Here is a 20,759-nt window from a genome sequence, read left to right on the forward strand (position 1 = left end):
CTGGATTAAACTAGGAATATTATTATCATAAATATAATATAGATGTATATGATAGGGAATAGGATAAGGTATTATTTGTATTACATATCTCAAGTTGTGTATTTGCTCTGTTGAAATATTATTGTAAATTGTGTAAATTTTGCTGAAATAAATTCAATTCAATTCAATATACCCTTTTTATGCCTTGTGTGGTTCCATCGATTCTCTTGAAAGTAGTACTTGTATTATACTAATAGGATAAACATGCCATCACAATAATATAACAGAACTGTACACATTGCTACTATTACCAAAATATGTTGACTATCATATCCCATCAATAACTAAGAGCATAGATTAAGTCAACAACTTAGATCTGTGCTAGAAGCTTTCCTACTATTAATTAAAATCCGTATTCATCTATCAATTCCAGCCTGCTTAATTCAAATAATTTGTACTATCGTATAACATCAAATTATTCATGTGGTTTTCACTATGAACGTTTTTCCTAGAGATAATTATGATGATATTGATATTCATGATTCTATCTATTTTCTTATACTCTTCTTCAAAGTAATAACATTTTTCTTCAGCAACGTCACCTTAAAGGAGAGATTTTTCCTTTAATCATCGGTGAATTTTTAAGACTTTGAATGCATTGAAACTGATGTAACCACATAGGAGTTGAGATCAAGGGATGAAGTCATTATCGGATCACGTGGTGTGGTTTGGTTTTTAATCCAGGACGTTGATGATGAGACAGACAGGACCATTACACATAATGCAGCCATGCAATGAGAGGAGGCCCGCCTGTACGTCTATTGTCCTCGTTGGAAGGGGAGCTCAACTCAGAACTCACCGAGGAACATCCATCTCAGCCGCTGGCGAAAGAGGGGCGGTCAGCATTGTCTCTTCGGGGTACAAGCCAGCTCCCCCGCATTCATCTGCTGCGAACACCAAGCAAATCACACGTGAAAAAGAGTATTGCCTTGCTCTTCTCGATGTGGTGATGCGAGTACTGCATTCCTGATTGCACTGCGTGACGACTGCACTTGCCGCTCTACATTTCTACTGCAAATTTCCAGTTGCTTGATTGTGGGCTGCAGTTGAGAAGGGTGCAAAAGGCTCTTGATGGAATGTTTATTTATTTATCAATTTATTGGCAAAATATAATTACAAAATCCGGAGAAAACGAACAGGGATTTGTCCAAAACTGTACCTATTCTAATTAAAATAATAAAATGTTTATAATAATAGTGTTAACTGATTACTAAATACTAGAGCGAACGGAGTTTAAAATAGAAATGAGTTATAATATAAAGTGTGTAAAAAATATAAGTTAATGAGTGAAGAGGAAAGGTTTTGGCGAAATATTTACGGAGTATTCGACATCAGCATTCATCTAAGCAGTGAATTATCTACTTTGAATGTTTTTGTCTCAGTTGGAAATGATCAAGCATGAATAAGAAATAATTTATTCCTTATGTTTCTAAATTCATTGAAAATTATACGTTTTTGGGAATTTCAAGCAGCTTTAAATGAAGAGATGATCAAATATGAATTGAATTGAATAATTGCCTTGATCAGAGTCAGAGTGGGGACTCTAGGTACTCTCTGCCTCACAAATCTTGATCCCTACCCCAATAAAGTGATGATAGATATTATGAGAGTTGCATAGACTGTGGAATATTATTATAGGAAGTTAAGTGAGATTACTTGGTTTTATTATTGTAGGTTATGGAGAGACTCCTTATGGAGGACTTCCCTTATCTATATTTAAATGTTTTTTTTATTTTACATTCACATTCCAATTAAAATTTACATTGAAATGTAAATTCAATGTATCTCAAGTATCACGATGATGATTCAGTTGAAACATCAACCTCCCCCAAGAACAAGAAGTGTCAGGAGATAAAAGACGCACTGCTATAATTATTATGGAAATCACCTCATATTTAGAACATGATCAACAACATTGTTATTTAACAACAATATCAATAATAATATTGGTTATGTGGAGTCACAATAACAATTTAAGAATATCACGAACCAAATATGTTTGGGGTGTATCAAATTAACAATGTAGAATCGATTAATTAAACAAATTCCTGAGGTTCAGAGGCTACTCTATTTAGCAAGTGTGCATTCGCTGGTAGTCGCAGTAGCAGCATAGACAGCATACAGTATGCGGGTGGCATGTGCAATCCAATTTCAACCGCTGTATTTGACAAAGCAGATACCGTTGTCGTAAACATGTAATGTATTCATCTGGTCGATCTGATGGAGCTGCCGTGGTGGTATTCGCTAGAATTACCAATAAATTGGATGATCCGAAACAATGCAATCGCCTCGCTCCGGCTCCGGTACGTTGAATTGATACGTCAAGCTGCTGACTACATGCTTGTTCCACGCAAAATAATGATGATAATGGCCCCTAGGATATTCAGTCATACGCTGACAAGCTCCTAAACTGACATCGCCTGGAAGCGAGTGGCTTGCCATTCCGCAATATTAGAGCTTCAGCAAGGTATATTCTCCAAAAATATCAGTATCAATAATATTGGGCTCTATCAATTTTTCCAGTACTTTCTTCTGAAAAATATAAAGTTAAATAATAATAATATGACTATTTCCCGTTAATTATGATTGGAATACTGTATAGTGAAAAATAAATAAAGCCACTCATCATAAGGCTTCGAAACTTGAAGCTACGTGATGAAATTTATAATTTTGTTTTGTGAAGGTTGAACTACACTCGCATGGATTTTAATACGATGTGATCATGTGACCATGATCATGTCATGGTCACATCGTATTGAAATGAACTATTAATTGATTGTTTGGTTGTATGAAAGAACAATCATTGTTATCCTACCTGATAAATTTGAGGGTATTTTGTTTTATACTATAAATCTAGAAAAGTGAAAAAACATCGATCACCAATTTCCAAATTCACAATAATAATTCATCTCACATTCAAATAAGAAAAATAATTTCAATTTGATGAGATTTTCGTCGATTGAACATTCCTAATCTCATGTAATAGTATATTTCGCACCTAGGGTCGAAAATGTACGTTTTCCGGCTCGAGATCGCGGTTTTCAAGTTCGAGACGAAGTCGAGAACTTGAAGCGTTCGAGAGCCGGAAAAACATTTTTGCCCGTGTTGCGAACGCTATTTTTCACCACACCAAAAAAAAAAAAAATAATAATGTTAAGTTGGCAATTTTGAAAGCAAAATTTTAAGGTTATGCTACTATAAATCATACAATGTTAATGAGGTTATGATAGTATCATCATATTCTATTGTTCGGTATCAAAACTACAAAATAATTCATATCAAGTTATAGAAATGATCATTTATTGATAGTTTAAATACCTATTTAATTATACTAGATACATAAATACATATTAAATTATAAAAAATAAGCATTATTGACAGTTAATTCTTTGTTTTTCACATAAAATAAATTATACAATCATTATACTTTTTATACAACAAATCTCTATTATTTTATTCTTTATTATTTAAATAGAAGTCAAATGTGCAGTTATGATTGTTTGAGAACATGAATCCTCTAGCAGATTCTACTACTTTTTTCTGAGAGGTCGAATGTACATTCAAATTGTTTGTATTTACAGTCTATTCTGATTGGTTCTCATGACATTTAATCTCAAATATTTAACAGACTTTTGTGCAATCTGGCCTTATAATACAGTATTATAAATAATACTTCCAAAATAAATAATAATTCATCCATTTATCGGATGAAATCCATTTACCAGATAAAAGCATTTTGCGCCCGGTGCAATATCTCATGGATAAATGGATGAATAGAATTTTCATTACTATTTTGAAATAATGTGATGAAAAAAATTAATATAATTGCATGTTTCACAGTTTTGTCTCAAATTACTCAAAATATATCTAAAAAATTGATTGAAATTTTAAAAAAAGTAAGTATGGTAACTAATATAAAAAATAGCTAATAAAAGTCGAAATTCATTGACAAAAAAAATGTCATTGACCGAGTTTCGAACCCTGATCATGTTAATCACCAAATTATGAGTACTGATGTATTACACCTTTACGCTCTCGGCCAATGCATATTGTTGAACATAGGGGCCTGACTCATAAGACTAAGCAGACACGTAATACGGTACTGTAGTACTGTAAACTTGACTTATAAAGTTTACTTCACTCCTAAAAAGCGTACAACAGACTTTGGCTCATGACTTATATTATTAAAATTAATATATTATCTGTCTCACAATAAAATTTTCACTCTGAATTAAGTCAGGTAAGGTATCTAGGCTACTAGTATTTATAGTGTATAGCGGCAAATTTGAAGCCGGTTTGCCGGCATTTTCACAACAAAATATTGCTCTGAAAATAGTTAAATCATAGAGAAAACATTCGAAGATTCAATCTTGAGTGGGCCTAATGTTTTCTCTATATGGTTTAATATTGAAGAAATATGTATCATCAGTTGTTTATCAACAGTTTTAATAATGAATTTCGGAAAAATTACTAGGAATTTTCAGTCAAGGATGAGTTTCACCAGTAGGCTTACCTTAAACTTCAGAACTCTGCTGTATTTTTGTTGATTGTATTGCATTTAGAAGTGGAATTCGATAATAAAAAGAAACAATAATATTATTAATAATTATTATTAATTTTAAATATTGATACAATTATTGTACTTTGATTTCAAATTCGATTCTTCACTTTTAAATACTAGCGATACGTACCTTTCTGACAATGGACAATGCAGCCAACATTATATATGTGAGGCTATTTATTAATATTAAATTATGAAACAGTAATTGAAATGTGCGTGTTCGTGGCGCATAAGTCTGTAGGTATCTTAATAAGTTTTCAACTGGTAATGCTTTATTTTATAGAATGTGTTCTGCAAAACTTAGTGATATCCAGCTAGAATTGGCATGCTAGCAAACGGAGTTGTTCACCCAGGTTCAACCGACTCAAGCACGGAACAAAGACATTGGACATTTGATAGAATCAAGTTCGGGAAGTGGCTGCTTCCTTCCTACATGCTCTACATTGGTCACGGTCTACTAATGGCAAGCAATGAGATGAACAGTGGTTTTCCAGCCGTCTCTTGGCAGAGGGCCAGCCCTGGCGCTGGTGGTACTTGGGATTGTAATGCGTTTCAGGGGATATTCAGAGGCAAAAGTTCGGCCGGTATTAATGTTTTCGAATGATGTCCATGCTCGCCTGTTTTTTCACAGTAACACAGATAAAATAAAAAACTGCAGTGCGAATAGAGAACGTGGATTTTGATTTACATTATTTTCCCTTCATCCAGGAATGTTGTTAAGACTTGGCTTCTCATATTGTCAATATTGATCAATAAAAACACGTACAGTATGCGGTGAATGATGTGAGTTATGATTATGAGACGAAACATTTTTTGAGAAAATGTGTCAATACACTATTATGAAAATTTCCAATGAATTTGCTCTTTGGAGAGATCACTGTAGGTGATCAATCCTTTAAAAAATAATAGAGAGTCAGCTAGAAGTCAACAAGAAATAAAAGTAGCCACCTAGAAAATGTAAATTGAATAGAAAAACGACGTTCACTTGGAAATGGTTTACAGATTTGCAACACAGTCCACAAAGTTCAATTTGACCACCGTATGTTCTCTATGATTTCAATGTATTTTTTAATTTTTCATGCCTCATTCTCATAGGATCCAGGAATTTGTTTATTACAGCTCCCAATCTATAGTAACGGAGCACTTTTTTACTAATTTATTGTTGTTGTTTCTAGAGTAACAGACTCTCGTTCCTAAACGCTATCAGATTTCTATAAGCTCTTATCTAGGGTATTTTCATAACAATAAGAAGTCATAAGCGAATAATCAATGAATCTATAACACTAGTTCATTTGCTAAAACCCATATAATCCAAAAAAATTGAATAATGAACAATTCTTCATTTATATTTTATTTATTCATTTACAATGCAAATGACACTAATGCAATAACATTATAGAAGATAAAATAATAAGGTAGTCCTTGTGCTATTTTTCTTCCAAATTTATAGGTGACAAAGTCCAAGATAAGGTTAGAATTTCACGTGTACACTTTTTATAAAATTTTAGTCCAAAATAAACATGAAAACCATAAATTTTGAATTTAGATACCACTTGACCAATTACCAATTACCACTTGAAACTAAGACTTTGAAGTTATTTTAAAAAATGTGGAACCATTGAAGAAACACAAACTCTTATTGACTTTACACTGATTAGAGGCAATATTCTTATTGACTTTACACTGATTAGAGGCAATATTCTTATTGACTTTACACTGATTAGAGGCAATATTCTTATTGACTTTACACTGATTTGAGGCATTTGTGTTATTGAGCTAACACTAGACTACTTATCCGAGTGGGATACTAGTTACCAGCAGTGCTCAGCTTGCTTGCACGCCTAAAGCTCTGAACAAAGATCTCCTTAACGTTGAACATGACATGACAATAAGCTGCAAATCTGTTGCAACCAGGATTTACACTCTCAGTAATGGACGACCTGTAATGGCCTTGCCTATTCCAATGTCCGCTCCGAGGGTATTAGTCTAAAACCCTGCCAATTACACGTGCTCTCCGATAAGGCTGGCATCTGAAGCTGCCACAACCGAGATGTTCAGTTTATGGACTACAGTAATTGAAATTCTGTAACTTGCATTAATTCACATCTTAACCGTCAAGTAATTATGAAAGCTGCGAAACTACATAAATACAACATAATGATATTATCAATTACAAAGATTTGTTGGAGATTGATCTTTGCATACCATTGATTGATGATGGGAATGATGGTCGATAATAATAATAATAATAACCGTGTCAAATTGTCAAGATCGTAGTGAGGATCTTGACAATTTGACACGGTTTTTATTTCAGAAAAACATGATTTGATTGCTGATGAGTCAATAATTCTGATATTCATTATTGAGGAAATCACTATACTCAAGCCTGTGTGATATTCTTCCAATAAAAATATTATTTCTTGTTCAGAAGACCTGTTTTTATAACGAATGTAAAAATGAAAATATTAGGGAGTGTATTCAGGCCCAGGAAAGATTGTGGACAATATGCTATTCAGTAGGAGTACTATAATTAAAAATTATATTCGAATTGAATGCAAGCATAGATATCATTGGCTCTCACTTTGTTCATAAATTAATAAATATGAATTGAACTATATTCTCCACGGATGACAGGGTATAGAAGCACTTAATCGATGAAGCACTTATGAAAGCAAAAGAATCACTTAGCGATTTGCAGTTTAATATCCCTTTACCATAATTATTGTGCGATGTGCAAAACATTTTTATTAAATGAGATCATAATAGTATAGGAATCCATAACGGTACTCAAACTTTACTATAGGCTACAATATGCGTATTGGGTGGATACATTATTTTCATTTTCAACGGTCTTTCTAGAATTTTAATGAGATTTCAAAATAATGTGAGATACTTCTACAATTGAAGTGCCTAAAATATCATGAAGATTGGACAGGAAGCTACACAAGCCAGTGAATTTGCGAAGAAAAAAATTGATTCTCGAAAAAGAAGGGTGAACGTGAAACGGACGATACAATTTGAAGCTGAGCAGTGAGCAGCCATTAGAGAGGATTAGATAAGCAAACTGGAAGAGAACGCTCATGAGATTCAGATCCTTGCTATTAATAAAACGTCGAAATTAACGTCTTTCGTTCTATTTCTGTCGTTCGTCATGATGAATGACGGTTTATTATTCATCAGGCTTTGCAAAATATGGATTCCGAATTTCACTTTCCATGGAAATAATTTATGGGATAGAAATTTGAAAGAAGTTTGGGTGCAGAAACTTTTTCACCAACACGTTTATCCCCATCGATGACGACCCTCTCTTTGAACCCTTCTTGTCTTTTCTCCTCTCATTTCTTTAACACTGCAATTTTTCTCCTTCTCAACTCAACCTCTATCTTATCCATTACGTTTGTCGTTCTGGCTGCATTCGATGAAACGGCGTTACGAGGGTCGATTATTATTTGAGGGGAGCCTCTTTATCTCATCACTATAAGGACTTACACTTGTTAGAACTTCTCAGCTATCATTCATTTTTTAGATTCCCTTTGCTGCTATTCGCATTTCGACAAACCTTCCCTCTTGGAAAGAGAAAAGAGACGGGCATAAATGAGAAAAATGGTAGTTGCTAAGGAAAAGCATGTTAGTTCCCAAAGATTTCTCTCTGAGGGCACCCTAAATCTTCATTCATCATTTTTGTCTCCATTTTTTGGAATAACGGGAAATGCATACATCATAACCAACTCAAGATATCCCTTTCCAAGTGAACCCTCAACAGAAGAATTTGTACATCGAGTTACTCTTGCCGTGGATGTCATGAGATTCTAATCTTCTTCTATTTTCAAACAGGGATAAGGCTATTGTCTGTTCCGAGTCATATTCAGCTCATAAAAGGGAAAAGTATGAATTTTGTTATCTCAATATTAAAAAATGTAATTCAGTATAATAAATATCTCAAGAATATGAAATTGTTTTCAATCTAATAACATTTGTTTTAGTTTTATCCATTCATGGTAGAACTAATCATTGCCACCTTTTCCATGACCTGCCTGTATCTCTTTTGCCTATTGGCTGATACATGAAAAATTTTAGTGGAAGCTTATTAGCTGACATTCGTTCAACATTCTCTTTCCATTGTTGGCGATACAATGCAACTCTCTCATTCAGACATAAGATATTCAGCTCCTTCCTTGTGTCCTCATTCCTGATGTGACTTCTGTCACACCCCTTAGTTCTGATGAGAGATCTCATCTCAGCTGCCAGGACTTTACTCTCAAGTGGCTTTGATGTAACCAAGATTCACTACCATAGAGTAGTGGTGGAGCTGCCATAGTCTTATAAAATTTCATTATTGTGCCTGTGGTAGCTTTCTCCCCCAATGTCCTATTGATACTTCCACAAATCGTTTGGAACCTCCCTATTTTCTTCTCCACATACATTTCATCTTTGTAACTTATGTCACAGCCCAGATATGTTAATTAAGGCACTTGCTCCTAAACTTCGTTATCTATAAAAATTTAAGATCTAATTGGGTACTTTTCTTGAAAGCCATGATTTCTGTTTTCTCCTTTGATATCTTGGAATCATATACATTTTATTGAGATTTTATTCAATTACTAAATAAGGATTTCAATATTCAATTGATTATTTCAGTGCAACTACTTGTCTGATATATACAAAATTGTGTGTTTGAATTCGGCTACGAAATAAATGTAGAGTTGCTGAATTGGATCTATTAGCCCGGGAGGAATCGCGCCTGGTCTTTACACCCAGTCATAATTGATCATGTCAGTTATGTGCACATATGGAAAATATGAGTTCCTCCTCATTACCTTGAAATGAACTCTTTCACCATGCATTCATGAAGTTAGCACCAAATTTCCGTTGTCATAGTCATTATTACCCACGTGGTTGTGTACTAGTTGCAAAAATAGACGCATTACTTTGTTTTTCCCATCACGTCAAATTGTCGATTTGTAAATCATTAGATAAACCGACTCGATCAACATTATCTGATTTAGATCTGATTTATTTATGTGATTCAGATGACACATTAAGCAATCTACTCAGGCAAATCCACTCAGTTGCCGTCTCGACGATAGGCTCTAAATTTGTGGCACCGCTATTAAATATTCCGAGAGTTTTCCTACTAGTAGTTCTGTGAACAGTAGACCTCGCGCTCAGTGAGTTACATTGACCTGTTGTTATGTTTTCTCAACAATTAATAAATAATTTATCAATTAAAAATGTCTAGAAAAAATCCTAAATAAACAGAGCTTTCTATCCTATATCGTACCGTGATGTGTCGTCCCGGAATGTGAGTGTGAGCGCTGTTATCAGGTCTGGCTGCAACTGTCTACAACGATGATGGAAAGATACAATTTTCAAGATGTTCTTTGTTTTTGAACGGGTAGTATTATAGTCAACTGTCTACTAACGTTAATGGAAAGATACATTTTCAAGATGTTCGATGTTTTTGAACGGGTAGTATTATAGTCCACTGGACAGCTGATTTATGATGAATAATAATCCTATAGTCTGATTTTTACGGTAATATTGGCGTATGAAGGAGGCTCCTTTTTCCTTTTATATTATCCTTGAAATGCAAAATTTCCAAAAGCCTTGTATATACGTCGACGCGCAATTTAAAAAGGAACATACCTGTCAAATTTCATGAAAATCTATTACCGCGTTTCGCCGTAAATGCGCAACATAAAAACATTTAAACATTCAAACATTTAAAAACATCAAGAGAAATGCCAAACCGTCGACTTGAATCTTAGACCTCACTTCGCTCGGTCAATAAATTTAGAATTCGATTCCCAAAGTGAATCAAATGTTCATAAGATCCCATAAATAAAAAAAATTCATGTTGTTATTCTCTGTATTATGTTGAGCTATTTATCTTCTCATTCTTTTTAAGTAAGTTGTATCAATTGTAATTATTTAAAAAATGTAATAAATAAAATAAGAACTCACTCTAAGCTGCTCCAGATGAGACCGCACAAATTCAGCTCTGCTTGTTTGATCAAGCCCAGTTACCGGTGTAGAGCCCATATACTGAAAAATGAATATAACAATATTGAGATGAAACCAAGAAAATTAAACACATCAATACACGTAGCTGAGAATATGCAGTTGTAATATTTGATCGATATCTTGATTATTCATTATACTATATTTACATAGCTTGATATCAGAAATAGGCTATGTATTCATTTTGAAAAAGCATCGGGAAATGCCCAGAGCTAGAATAATAATTATAATCATATTATATTAAGCGAGCAATCTCATAAATATATATTTATTTATTTGGGTATTTATTTATGTCCAACGGATCTCGAAAACGGCTCTAACGATTTTCACGAAATTTGGAACATAGTAGGTTTATGATATAAAACTTCGATTGCACTAGGTCTCATCCCTGGGAAACTCGCTGAAGGACATTAAAAGGATAATAATTATTTATCCTTGAAAAAACAGCTGCTTATTTCGTTGTCGGTCGATAACGAAAGATGCGAGTGCGTTTGTGAGAGTGAGACAGAATTATTTTCAGCTGTTAAACAATCAGCTCAATCAGCGGATCTCACGAGAAGTATTATCTGGCAATCAGATAAACCGACTTGATCAACATTATCTGATTTGTTGACATGACCAACAACATGATTTCATTCAAGATTCAATATTTTTTTATTTAAATTAAAGAACCTAAATTCAAACTTTTCTGTTTTCAAATGTTTGAATTGAAAAATGGAATTCAAAACTGTATGGAACATAACCTACTTTTGGACTACCGTATTTATAGTTTATACTTCAAAATTCGGGGAAGAAACAGTTTTGGGCTATGCCTGTTGGTCCTTCCCCAATCAATTGAAAGAAATGTGTTCTATGTTTCAACACAGATTAAATGAGTAATATTCACTTACTTTATGGTATCAGTGAATATAAACTATGCTTTTGTACTACAGAGCGAAGCTCGGTGACCCGATATTATTCATTTATTTATTTGGGTATTTATTTATTTGGTTATTTATTTATGTGCAACGGATCTCGAAAACGGCTTACGATTTTCACGAAATTTGGAAAATAGTGGGTTTATGATATGAAAATTCGATTGTACTAGGTCTCATCTCTAAGAAAACTCGCTGAAGGACATGAAAAGGATAATAATTATTCATCCTTGGAAAAACAGCTCCTAATTTCGTCGTCTATCGATAATGGAAGATGCGAGTGCTTGTGTGGGAGACAGAATTATGTTCAGCTGTTGAACTATTGCAATCAATCAGCTTATCTTACGAGAGATATTATCTAGAAATTTTAATCGACTTGATCAAAATATCTCATTTGTTGACATGACCAACGATATGATTTCATTCAAGATCCATTATTTTCATTTATATTAAAAATATGGTAGCAAACATAGTATATCATTCTAAATTGAAGTACATTAACATTTTCAAAGTTACTCATTATTTTACAGTTTATTTTGAAGTGATTAGTAAGTACCTAATATTTTGTTATTCAATTTGATTTGTAAACAATCTCAATTCGAACTTTTCTGTTTTCAAATGTTTGGACTGAGAATTGGACCTGAATTCAAGGGTATAGAACATAACTTACTTTTTGGACTATTTGTAGTGTAGGCTATAAATCAAAAATCGGGGAAGAAACAGTTTTTGGCTGTGCCTGTTAGTCGTTCCCCAATCATTTTGAAGAATTGTGTTCTGTTTATCAATAAATAAACAAATATAAACTATGCTTTTGTACTCCGGAGCGAAGCTCGGTGCCCCGATATTAACAGTAAACTGAGTATAAGCGGACTATAGGAATCCCACTTTACTAGAAAAAAATTATATACAATTTGGAAGAAGATCAGAAACAGAAACTGCCAGTGTTTATGGGGCATATTGGCGACCCCACGCACTAGTGGAGAGTGCTAGATCATCTTCAGGAAATTACTGCATTGGACTGGTCATCCCAGCGCCCCACCATAACAATTCGCGCAATAAAACAAAAGATTGCTCTTCTTTCATCAAGACCTTGTAAACAAGTTGCCTCAAAACTACTGTAAACCAACTAAGCTGATTCCATGTCCAATTCATCCTGCTGAACAACTAGATAGAGTCGTTCCAGCTTAATTTATAGCCTATGTTCTCGTACTATTATCCTGTTATCTACAGCTTCGCTATTGCCAACTCTCCCCCTAAAAACGTGATATCAGATATGGAATATCTCTGGACGAATGAAGTTCTCCTTTTTCGTCGACAATGCCCGAAAAATATTTAGTAAAGCTATTCCAACTCCAACAATTGACAGATTTTCTTAATAGTTTGCAATAATCAATAAATTATAAAATCAATAATTCCTTATTAGAATACTTCCAGAAATATTCATTACTGTCAAATTCACTAAGATAGAAATAAAATTTCAAGCCACATATATGATGGAAATAGCGGCGTAGACTAACCGTATAGACGTTCCTCTTATCTGTGAAAATGAGTGGGTCTGGAATAGGTCTACACTATTATTTTGAAGTAGGTACTATTTTTCCATAAGATTTTACTCCTTATCCAAACCATTGCAGGTTGAAATGCAGCCTACAGCTTGTGCATTGGTAATGGGAAGTGTGTGGGTGATCTTATGAGATGATCAAACGTCCATGCCTACAGCGAGATTTGAACCCATAACCAGATAGCACTAGTGGACTGAAGGGTGAACCTTAGTCGTCTTGGCTATCCTGGTCGGATGAAATAGTTTGTTTCTTATAATATGTATCTGAAAATAGCTTGTTTATGCTAATACCATTGAATAAAAGATTGAATACACATCAAAATATACTTTATTTTAGCTCTAAAATAGCTGAAGGCTTCCTCTAACAATCCAATTATATCGTATTATTGCCAAAGAATTTGAATTCAAGAACACAATAAGTTTTCACTTAAGCCTTATCATTCCCAAGGATAGCTATGTCTGTTTTCTCACAAATTTCATCTCCGGTGAGAAAGTGTTCAAATGAAAAATGCCCGATATGAAATTAGATTCCATCGATTAAAGCTCTGCAATAGCCCTCGGAAGAGTTTTTCATGCGGCTTATGATGTAATCTGAGGAGGCAACTCGTCTGCCCATAACGGTTGCGCCGCAATTTCCTTGGCAATGCCTGAGTCTGACATTATATAACCAGGCTCCCTCCCTCTTCTGCCACTCACTCACCCCCACCCCATAATACCACTTCAATGTGCCCTTCTTACAAGCACGCCGGTTTTCAGGTCTGCCACTGATGTTTCTCCAAGGGCTGCAAAATGACAACTATATTTCATTCTTTCAATAAACCACAATACTTTCTATTTGCATCATTCCATGTCATCGCTCTATCGTTCCAAGGGCATGTCATGAACATCGATTGCATATCTTCGACCAAACGCACCTCTTAAGAATGGTGGGCTATAAACTCCAGAATTCCTGTTCCTATGACAAAAATAAACTCTCATGTTAATGCTAATAGAACTAGATTACAATGAGACCGATCATAGAATCCGACTAATTTTATTAGTTATTAATCAAAGTCTCAAAGAGTCTGGTTTCATGGAAAACAAAACAAATATTTTTCGATGATGAAGACTTCTGAACGAAACTTGGTCAACCCAATTCCTTTACGGTAAAGTTTAACGGTTCAATAAGCATTTAATATGCTACCCGCTGGTTCAAATCTGAATGAAAATTCAAATTTTTTTCTGCAGCATTTACATGTACAAATAAAATAGGGGCTCACGTTCAAGCTTAAAATTTTCTTGAAATTCAAGTGCTCAATGGTCTTCAAATTGAGAATAAGAATCTCTATGAATTTTATTTCTAAATTCTAGACTGTCTAATGCTGAGCTGCAACAACGTGGCTCGATTACCTTCAATCAGTTTATTATTCCTACTTTGTGTCGTTGGTCCAGTGCCAGTGTAAACGATATTTCACTCTAGAATGGATTAAATCCATATTAAGTCTTGATTGTTAGGCTAGTTTCACACTCATTCGGTTCGTTTCGTTTTCGGCAAATTCCGATAAGTGTGAAACGATGATTCGGTTTGAATTCGGTACCGAATAGCAACCGCATAGCACCGAACGCCCCCTCGACACGAATAGGTTTCATCATATTCGAATTCGTTGCTAGGGAAACAGGAAAAACAAAGTCTTTTACACACGCTTGCCTTTTTTGTTTTTATTTTAACCTGATATCGTGATTATCTGTTTCAAAATTTTCCAAGTCAAAATCATATGGTCAATTCATTTCTGTTAGTTCACAGAAACATTTTTTTTTCAATGAATAGTTTGCTGAAAAAATATGAAAGATATAAATTAAAACTTAGGGAGAATTTATATTTTTTTATTTTTCCACGAATATTACATGATTTCATCAATGGAGAGAAGAGATGAAGTTTTTTATACCATGTGTCAAAACAAGGAACAAATTTTCAATTAAAAAAATAATCTCTCTGAACTTCCAGAATTAACATAATCAAAAAGAAACTATTAAAATAATTCAAATTTTTAATTAACTTTAAAATGTTGTTGTTCAAGAAATAACATCTTACAATTTAACACCAACTGTTATATTTAAATATACCAGCATGAACTGTGAAAATCCAAACACAGCTGTGTTTGAAAAGAAAATACCTAATTAGAACCGTACGAATTGAAACCTGACATGTATGAAAGCCTCATTCGTTTTCGGTTCGGTTCGGCTCGTTAGGCTAGTTTCACACTCATTCAATTTGATTTGTAAACAATCTCAATTCGAACTTTTCTGTTTTCAAATGTTTGGACTGAGAATTGGACCTGAATTCAAGGGTATAGAACATAACTTACTTTTTGGACTATTTGTAGTGTAGGCTATAAATCAAAAATCGGGGAAGAAACAGTTTTTGGCTGTGCCTGTTAGTCGTTCCCCAATCATTTTGAAGAATTGTGTTCTGTTTATCAATAAATAAACAAATATAAACTATGCTTTTGTACTCCGGAGCGAAGCTCGGTGCCCCGATATTAACAGTAAACTGAGTATAAGCGGACTATAGGAATCCCACTTTACTAGAAAAAAATTATATACAATTTGGAAGAAGATCAGAAACAGAAACTGCCAGTGTTTATGGGGCATATTGGCGACCCCACGCACTAGTGGAGAGTGCTAGATCATCTTCAGGAAATTACTGCATTGGACTGGTCATCCCAGCGCCCCACCATAACAATTCGCGCAATAAAACAAAAGATTGCTCTTCTTTCATCAAGACCTTGTAAACAAGTTGCCTCAAAACTACTGTAAACCAACTAAGCTGATTCCATGTCCAATTCATCCTGCTGAACAACTAGATAGAGTCGTTCCAGCTTAATTTATAGCCTATGTTCTCGTACTATTATCCTGTTATCTACAGCTTCGCTATTGCCAACTCTCCCCCTAAAAACGTGATATCAGATATGGAATATCTCTGGACGAATGAAGTTCTCCTTTTTCGTCGACAATGCCCGAAAAATATTTAGTAAAGCTATTCCAACTCCAACAATTGACAGATTTTCTTAATAGTTTGCAATAATCAATAAATTATAAAATCAATAATTCCTTATTAGAATACTTCCAGAAATATTCATTACTGTCAAATTCACTAAGATAGAAATAAAATTTCAAGCCACATATGATGAAAATAGCGGCGTAGACTAACCGTATAGACGTTCCTCTTATCTGTGAAAATGAGTGGGTCTGGAATAGGTCTACACTATTATTTTGAAGTAGGTACTATTTTTCCATAAGATTTTACTCCTTATCCAAACCATTGCAGGTTGAAATGCAGCCTTCAGCTTGTGCATTGGTAATGGGAAGTGTGTGGGTGATCTTATGAGATGATCAAACGTCCATGCCTACAGCGAGATTTGAACCCATAACCAGATAGCACTAGTGGACTGAAGGGTGAACCTTAGTCGTCTTGGCTATCCTGGTCGGATGAAATAGTTTGTTTCTTATAATATGTATCTGAAAATAGCTTGTTTATGCTAATACCATTGAATAAAAGATTGAATACACATCAAAATATACTTTATTTTAGCTCTAAAATAGCTGAAGGCTTCCTCTAACAATCCAATTATATCGTATTATTGCCAAAGAATTTGAATTCAAGAACACAATAAGTTTTCACTTAAGCCTTATCATTCCCAAGGATAGCTATGTCTGTTTTCTCACAAATTTCATCTCCGGTGAGAAAGTGTTCAAATGAAAAATGCCCGATATGAAATTAGATTCCATCGATTAAAGCTCTGCAATAGCCCTCGGAAGAGTTTTTCATGCGGCTTATGATGTAATCTGAGGAGGCAACTCGTCTGCCCATAACGGTTGCGCCGCAATTTCCTTGGCAATGCCTGAGTCTGACATTATATAACCAGGCCTCCCTCCCTCCCTCTTCTGCCACTCACTCTCCCCCACCCCATAATACCACTTCAATGTGCCCTTCTTACAAGCACGCCGGTTTTCAGGTCTGCCACTGATGTTTCTCCAAGGGCTGCAAAATGACAACTATATTTCATTCTTTCAATAAACCACAATACTTTCTAGCCTATTTGCATCATTCCATGTCATCGCTCTATCGTTCCAAGGGCATGTCATGAACATCGATTGCATATCTTCGACCAAACGCACCTCTTAAGAATGGTGGGCTATAAATTCCAGAATTCCTGTTCCTATGACAAAAAAAAACTCTCATGTTAATGTTAATAGAACTAGATTACAATGAGACCGATCATAGAATCCGACTAATTTTATTAGTTATTAATCAAAGTCTCAAAGAGTCTGGTTTCATGGAAAACAAGACATATATTTTTCGATGATGAAGACTTCTGAACGAAACTTGGTCAACCCAATTCCTTTACGGTAAAGTTTAACGGTTCAATAAGCATTTAATATGCTACCCGCTGGTTCAAATCTGAATGAAAATTCAAATTTTTTCTGCAGCATTTACATGTACAAATAAAATAGGGGCTCACGTTCAAGCTTAACATCTTCTTGAAATTCAAGTGCTCAATGGTCTTCAAATTGAGAATAAGAATCTCTATGAATTTTATTTCTAAATTCTAGACTGTCTAATGCTGAGCTGCAACAACGTGGCTCGATTACCTTCAATCAGTTTATTATTCCTACTTTGTGTCGTTGGTCCAGTGCCAGTGTAAACGATATTTCACTCTAGAATGGATTAAATCCATATTAAGTCTTGATTGTTAGGCTAGTTTCACAAACATTCGGTTCGTTTCGTTTTCGATTCGTTTTCGGCAAATTCCGATAAGTGTGAAACGATGATTCGGTTTGAATTCGGTACCGCATAGAACCGAACGCCCACTTGACTCTAATAAATTCCATCAGGTTTCAATTCGTTGCTAGCGAGAGGCTTCTTTCACACACTTTCGTTTCGGTTCGGTTCGTTTCGTTTTCGGCAAATTCCGATAAGTGTGAAACGATGATTCGGTTTGAATTCGGTACCGAATAGCAACCGCATAGCACCGAACACCCCCTCGACACGAATAGGTTTTATTATATTCGAATTCGTTGCTAGGGAAACAGGAAAAACAAAGTCTTTTACACACGCTTGCCTTTTTTGTTTTTATTTTAATCTGATATCGTGATTATCTGTTTCAAAATTTTCCAAGTCAAAATCATATGGTCAATTCATTTCTGTTAGTTCACAGAAACATTTTTTTTTAATGAATAGTTTGCTGAAAAAATATGAAAGATATAAATTAAAACTTAGGGTGAATTTATATTTTTTTATTTTTTCCACGAATATTACATGATTTCATCAATGGAGAGAAGAGATGAAGTTTTTTATACCATGTGTCAAAACAAGGAACAAATTTTCAATTAAAAAAATAATCTCTCTGAACTTCCAGAATTAACATAATCAAAAAGAAACTATTAAAATAATTCAAATTTTTAATTAACTTTAAAATGTTGTTGTTCAAGAAATAACATCTTACAATTTAACACCAACTGTTATATTTAAATATACCAGCATGAACTGTGAAAATCCAAACACAGCTGTGTTTGAAAAGAAAATACATAAGATAGAGTTCCTGAAATACATAATTTGAATGCATAGACTAGTAGGAGCGATGCGATAGACAGGCCATTACGCGCATTAATCATGGGGGAGGACCGCGCCGCAGCGTAACAGTGCTACTTATCCCCCTCCCACCGCCGCATCTATGATCGTAACCCTCAAACTATATATATCATTGGATTCAGCAAGAAACGGCCTACAACGTTTATTGGGAGCCTTTTCCTCTAAGTCGGCTAACTTGAATATTCGAGAAATAACAAAAAGTCCATAATAAAAAAATACATTTTTCGAGATATTTTATTTTTTTACGGAAAAACTATGCGGTTTATCGCAAAAATGTATAAGACCACATTGACAGCCAGTTATGTGTACATAATATTGAGAAAAAATTGAAAGCTGTACTATGAATAGTAACTGCAGGACAGGCGATTTTATAAACGCGCGTTTTTTACAACTTACCCCCCTCCCCCACAAGCTGTCGACCACCCTGGGACGTGACGACATCGAGTTTCATATACACTAAAGACCCCCTAACAATAATCCGAAGTCAAATTCTCTGCCTCTCTCATGTATGCTCAATGTAAGCCAGCGCCTGGACTAAGTGCCAGTGTAAACGATATTTCACTCTAGAATGGATTAAATTCATATTAAGTCTTGATTGTTATAATGTGGTTCATTTTGAGTTTTAGTCATTAGCTGGTTCAACTGAGTTTAAGCTTCACACGTGTCAAACTGCCCTTAGTATTGCAATGATTCCGAATAAAAATTTTTAGAATAATATTATTGTTTTATTACTCGATAAAACCCAACACACTCCCCATGCATGAGAGAATCAAACTATGTATTCTTCTGTACGAGATTATATTATCATAACACCTCAACTTCATAGTATATTACAGGTTACAATAATGATAATCAAATTACAAGTATGTTGTGCTAGAGAATAATCAAATGAAACTGGTATCGGTATGCTTCTCATAACTATTTCTTATGATGATAATTCCTTATTGCTCATTATAAAATAGATTTCTTATAGAAACTTTGAAACCAGTTGGAAGCTAGAATAAATTATCACAGCATTACATTCTTATGAGACAAATATTAATGGAGAAAAAGCTCAGAAAGATATTACTATCGGCATTAATTTTGAAATAACTCTGGCAATCAAGAACAGACGATAAGACCAATATGATGGAGAGGCAAGCTGCTTCCAGGATTACACACATGTGAGCTCCAACGAATGTCTCTTCATAGGTACAGCCTCCCTAGGAGGTAAGGTGGGTAATGCAATAATGGCAGCAGAAATAAGAGTTGGTTGGCAAGGAGGGGAAAATTAGGATTAGATCTGCGGCAAATTGACCGGAGTACCGGAAATTAAACTGCTCCAGAGCTCGGGGCGATGTAATCAAGCTCTCGAATAGAACCATTAATATCATAACTATTGCCGCATTCTGGTTGACGGCAGAGACGACCAACCAACGACTAATTAATTTATACTGACTCAAGATCAACATCACTTAATTGATATCTCTTCCAATCATAACCTTTAATAGAGATTATTTGCTCCTGTCATGAACAAGATGTTGAAAAGTACTCCACCCAACATTGTGGTGGAAATATTGGAATATGATGAATCCATGTTTTTTACAGTTAACTCTGAAGTTAAATTCGTAAACCTTGAAACATTATTTAAATTCTCCACATAAAAGTATTTTCACCAGGAAGTGTTTGATTCCACAACGCGACGTTGAAGCTTATATTGAATCATGTAAATATCATAAGTTACTAATTTTTTATTTGTTGAATTGTGAAATAAATAAATAATGAATAGTTGAAAGATAGAGATACAAGTGGTAGATGCCACTCCTGCGAAACTATCATAGTAAATGTCAATTTTCAATTGCTCTTCAAAAATAGTCATCTATACTGAATTATTCCAGTGAAATGTAAGAGTTTACTAATGTGTTAGAGATGTATCGCATTATGTGACTGGAGATAGCAGAGGAGGTAAAATCTAGTTGGCTTTATTCATGAGGGAATTCACTTCACATCGGATAGCCGCCATGTGTAAATCAAATCTCATTATATACATCA

At 34.5% G+C, this 20,759-nt stretch overlaps 1 protein-coding gene across 4 annotated transcripts in view; it reads right to left on the bottom strand.

The window, feature by feature from the left end:
• The window catches only part of LOC111058609 (tensin-2), a 433,706-nt gene that overhangs the window by 286,532 nt on the left and 126,415 nt on the right, over positions 1-20,759 (bottom strand). For all 4 annotated transcript variants that reach the window (XM_039433079.1, XM_039433069.1, XM_039433097.1 and 1 more), the window contains one exon: positions 10,565-10,645. In XM_039433079.1, coding sequence (XP_039289013.1) covers positions 10,565-10,645 — 81 coding nt within the window. The remainder of the gene's footprint in view (positions 1-10,564; positions 10,646-20,759) is intronic.

This window comes from Nilaparvata lugens, chromosome 1 (genome assembly GCF_014356525.2).
Source record: "Nilaparvata lugens isolate BPH chromosome 1, ASM1435652v1, whole genome shotgun sequence".
In the NCBI taxonomy this organism is placed as follows: domain Eukaryota; kingdom Metazoa; phylum Arthropoda; class Insecta; order Hemiptera; family Delphacidae; genus Nilaparvata; species Nilaparvata lugens.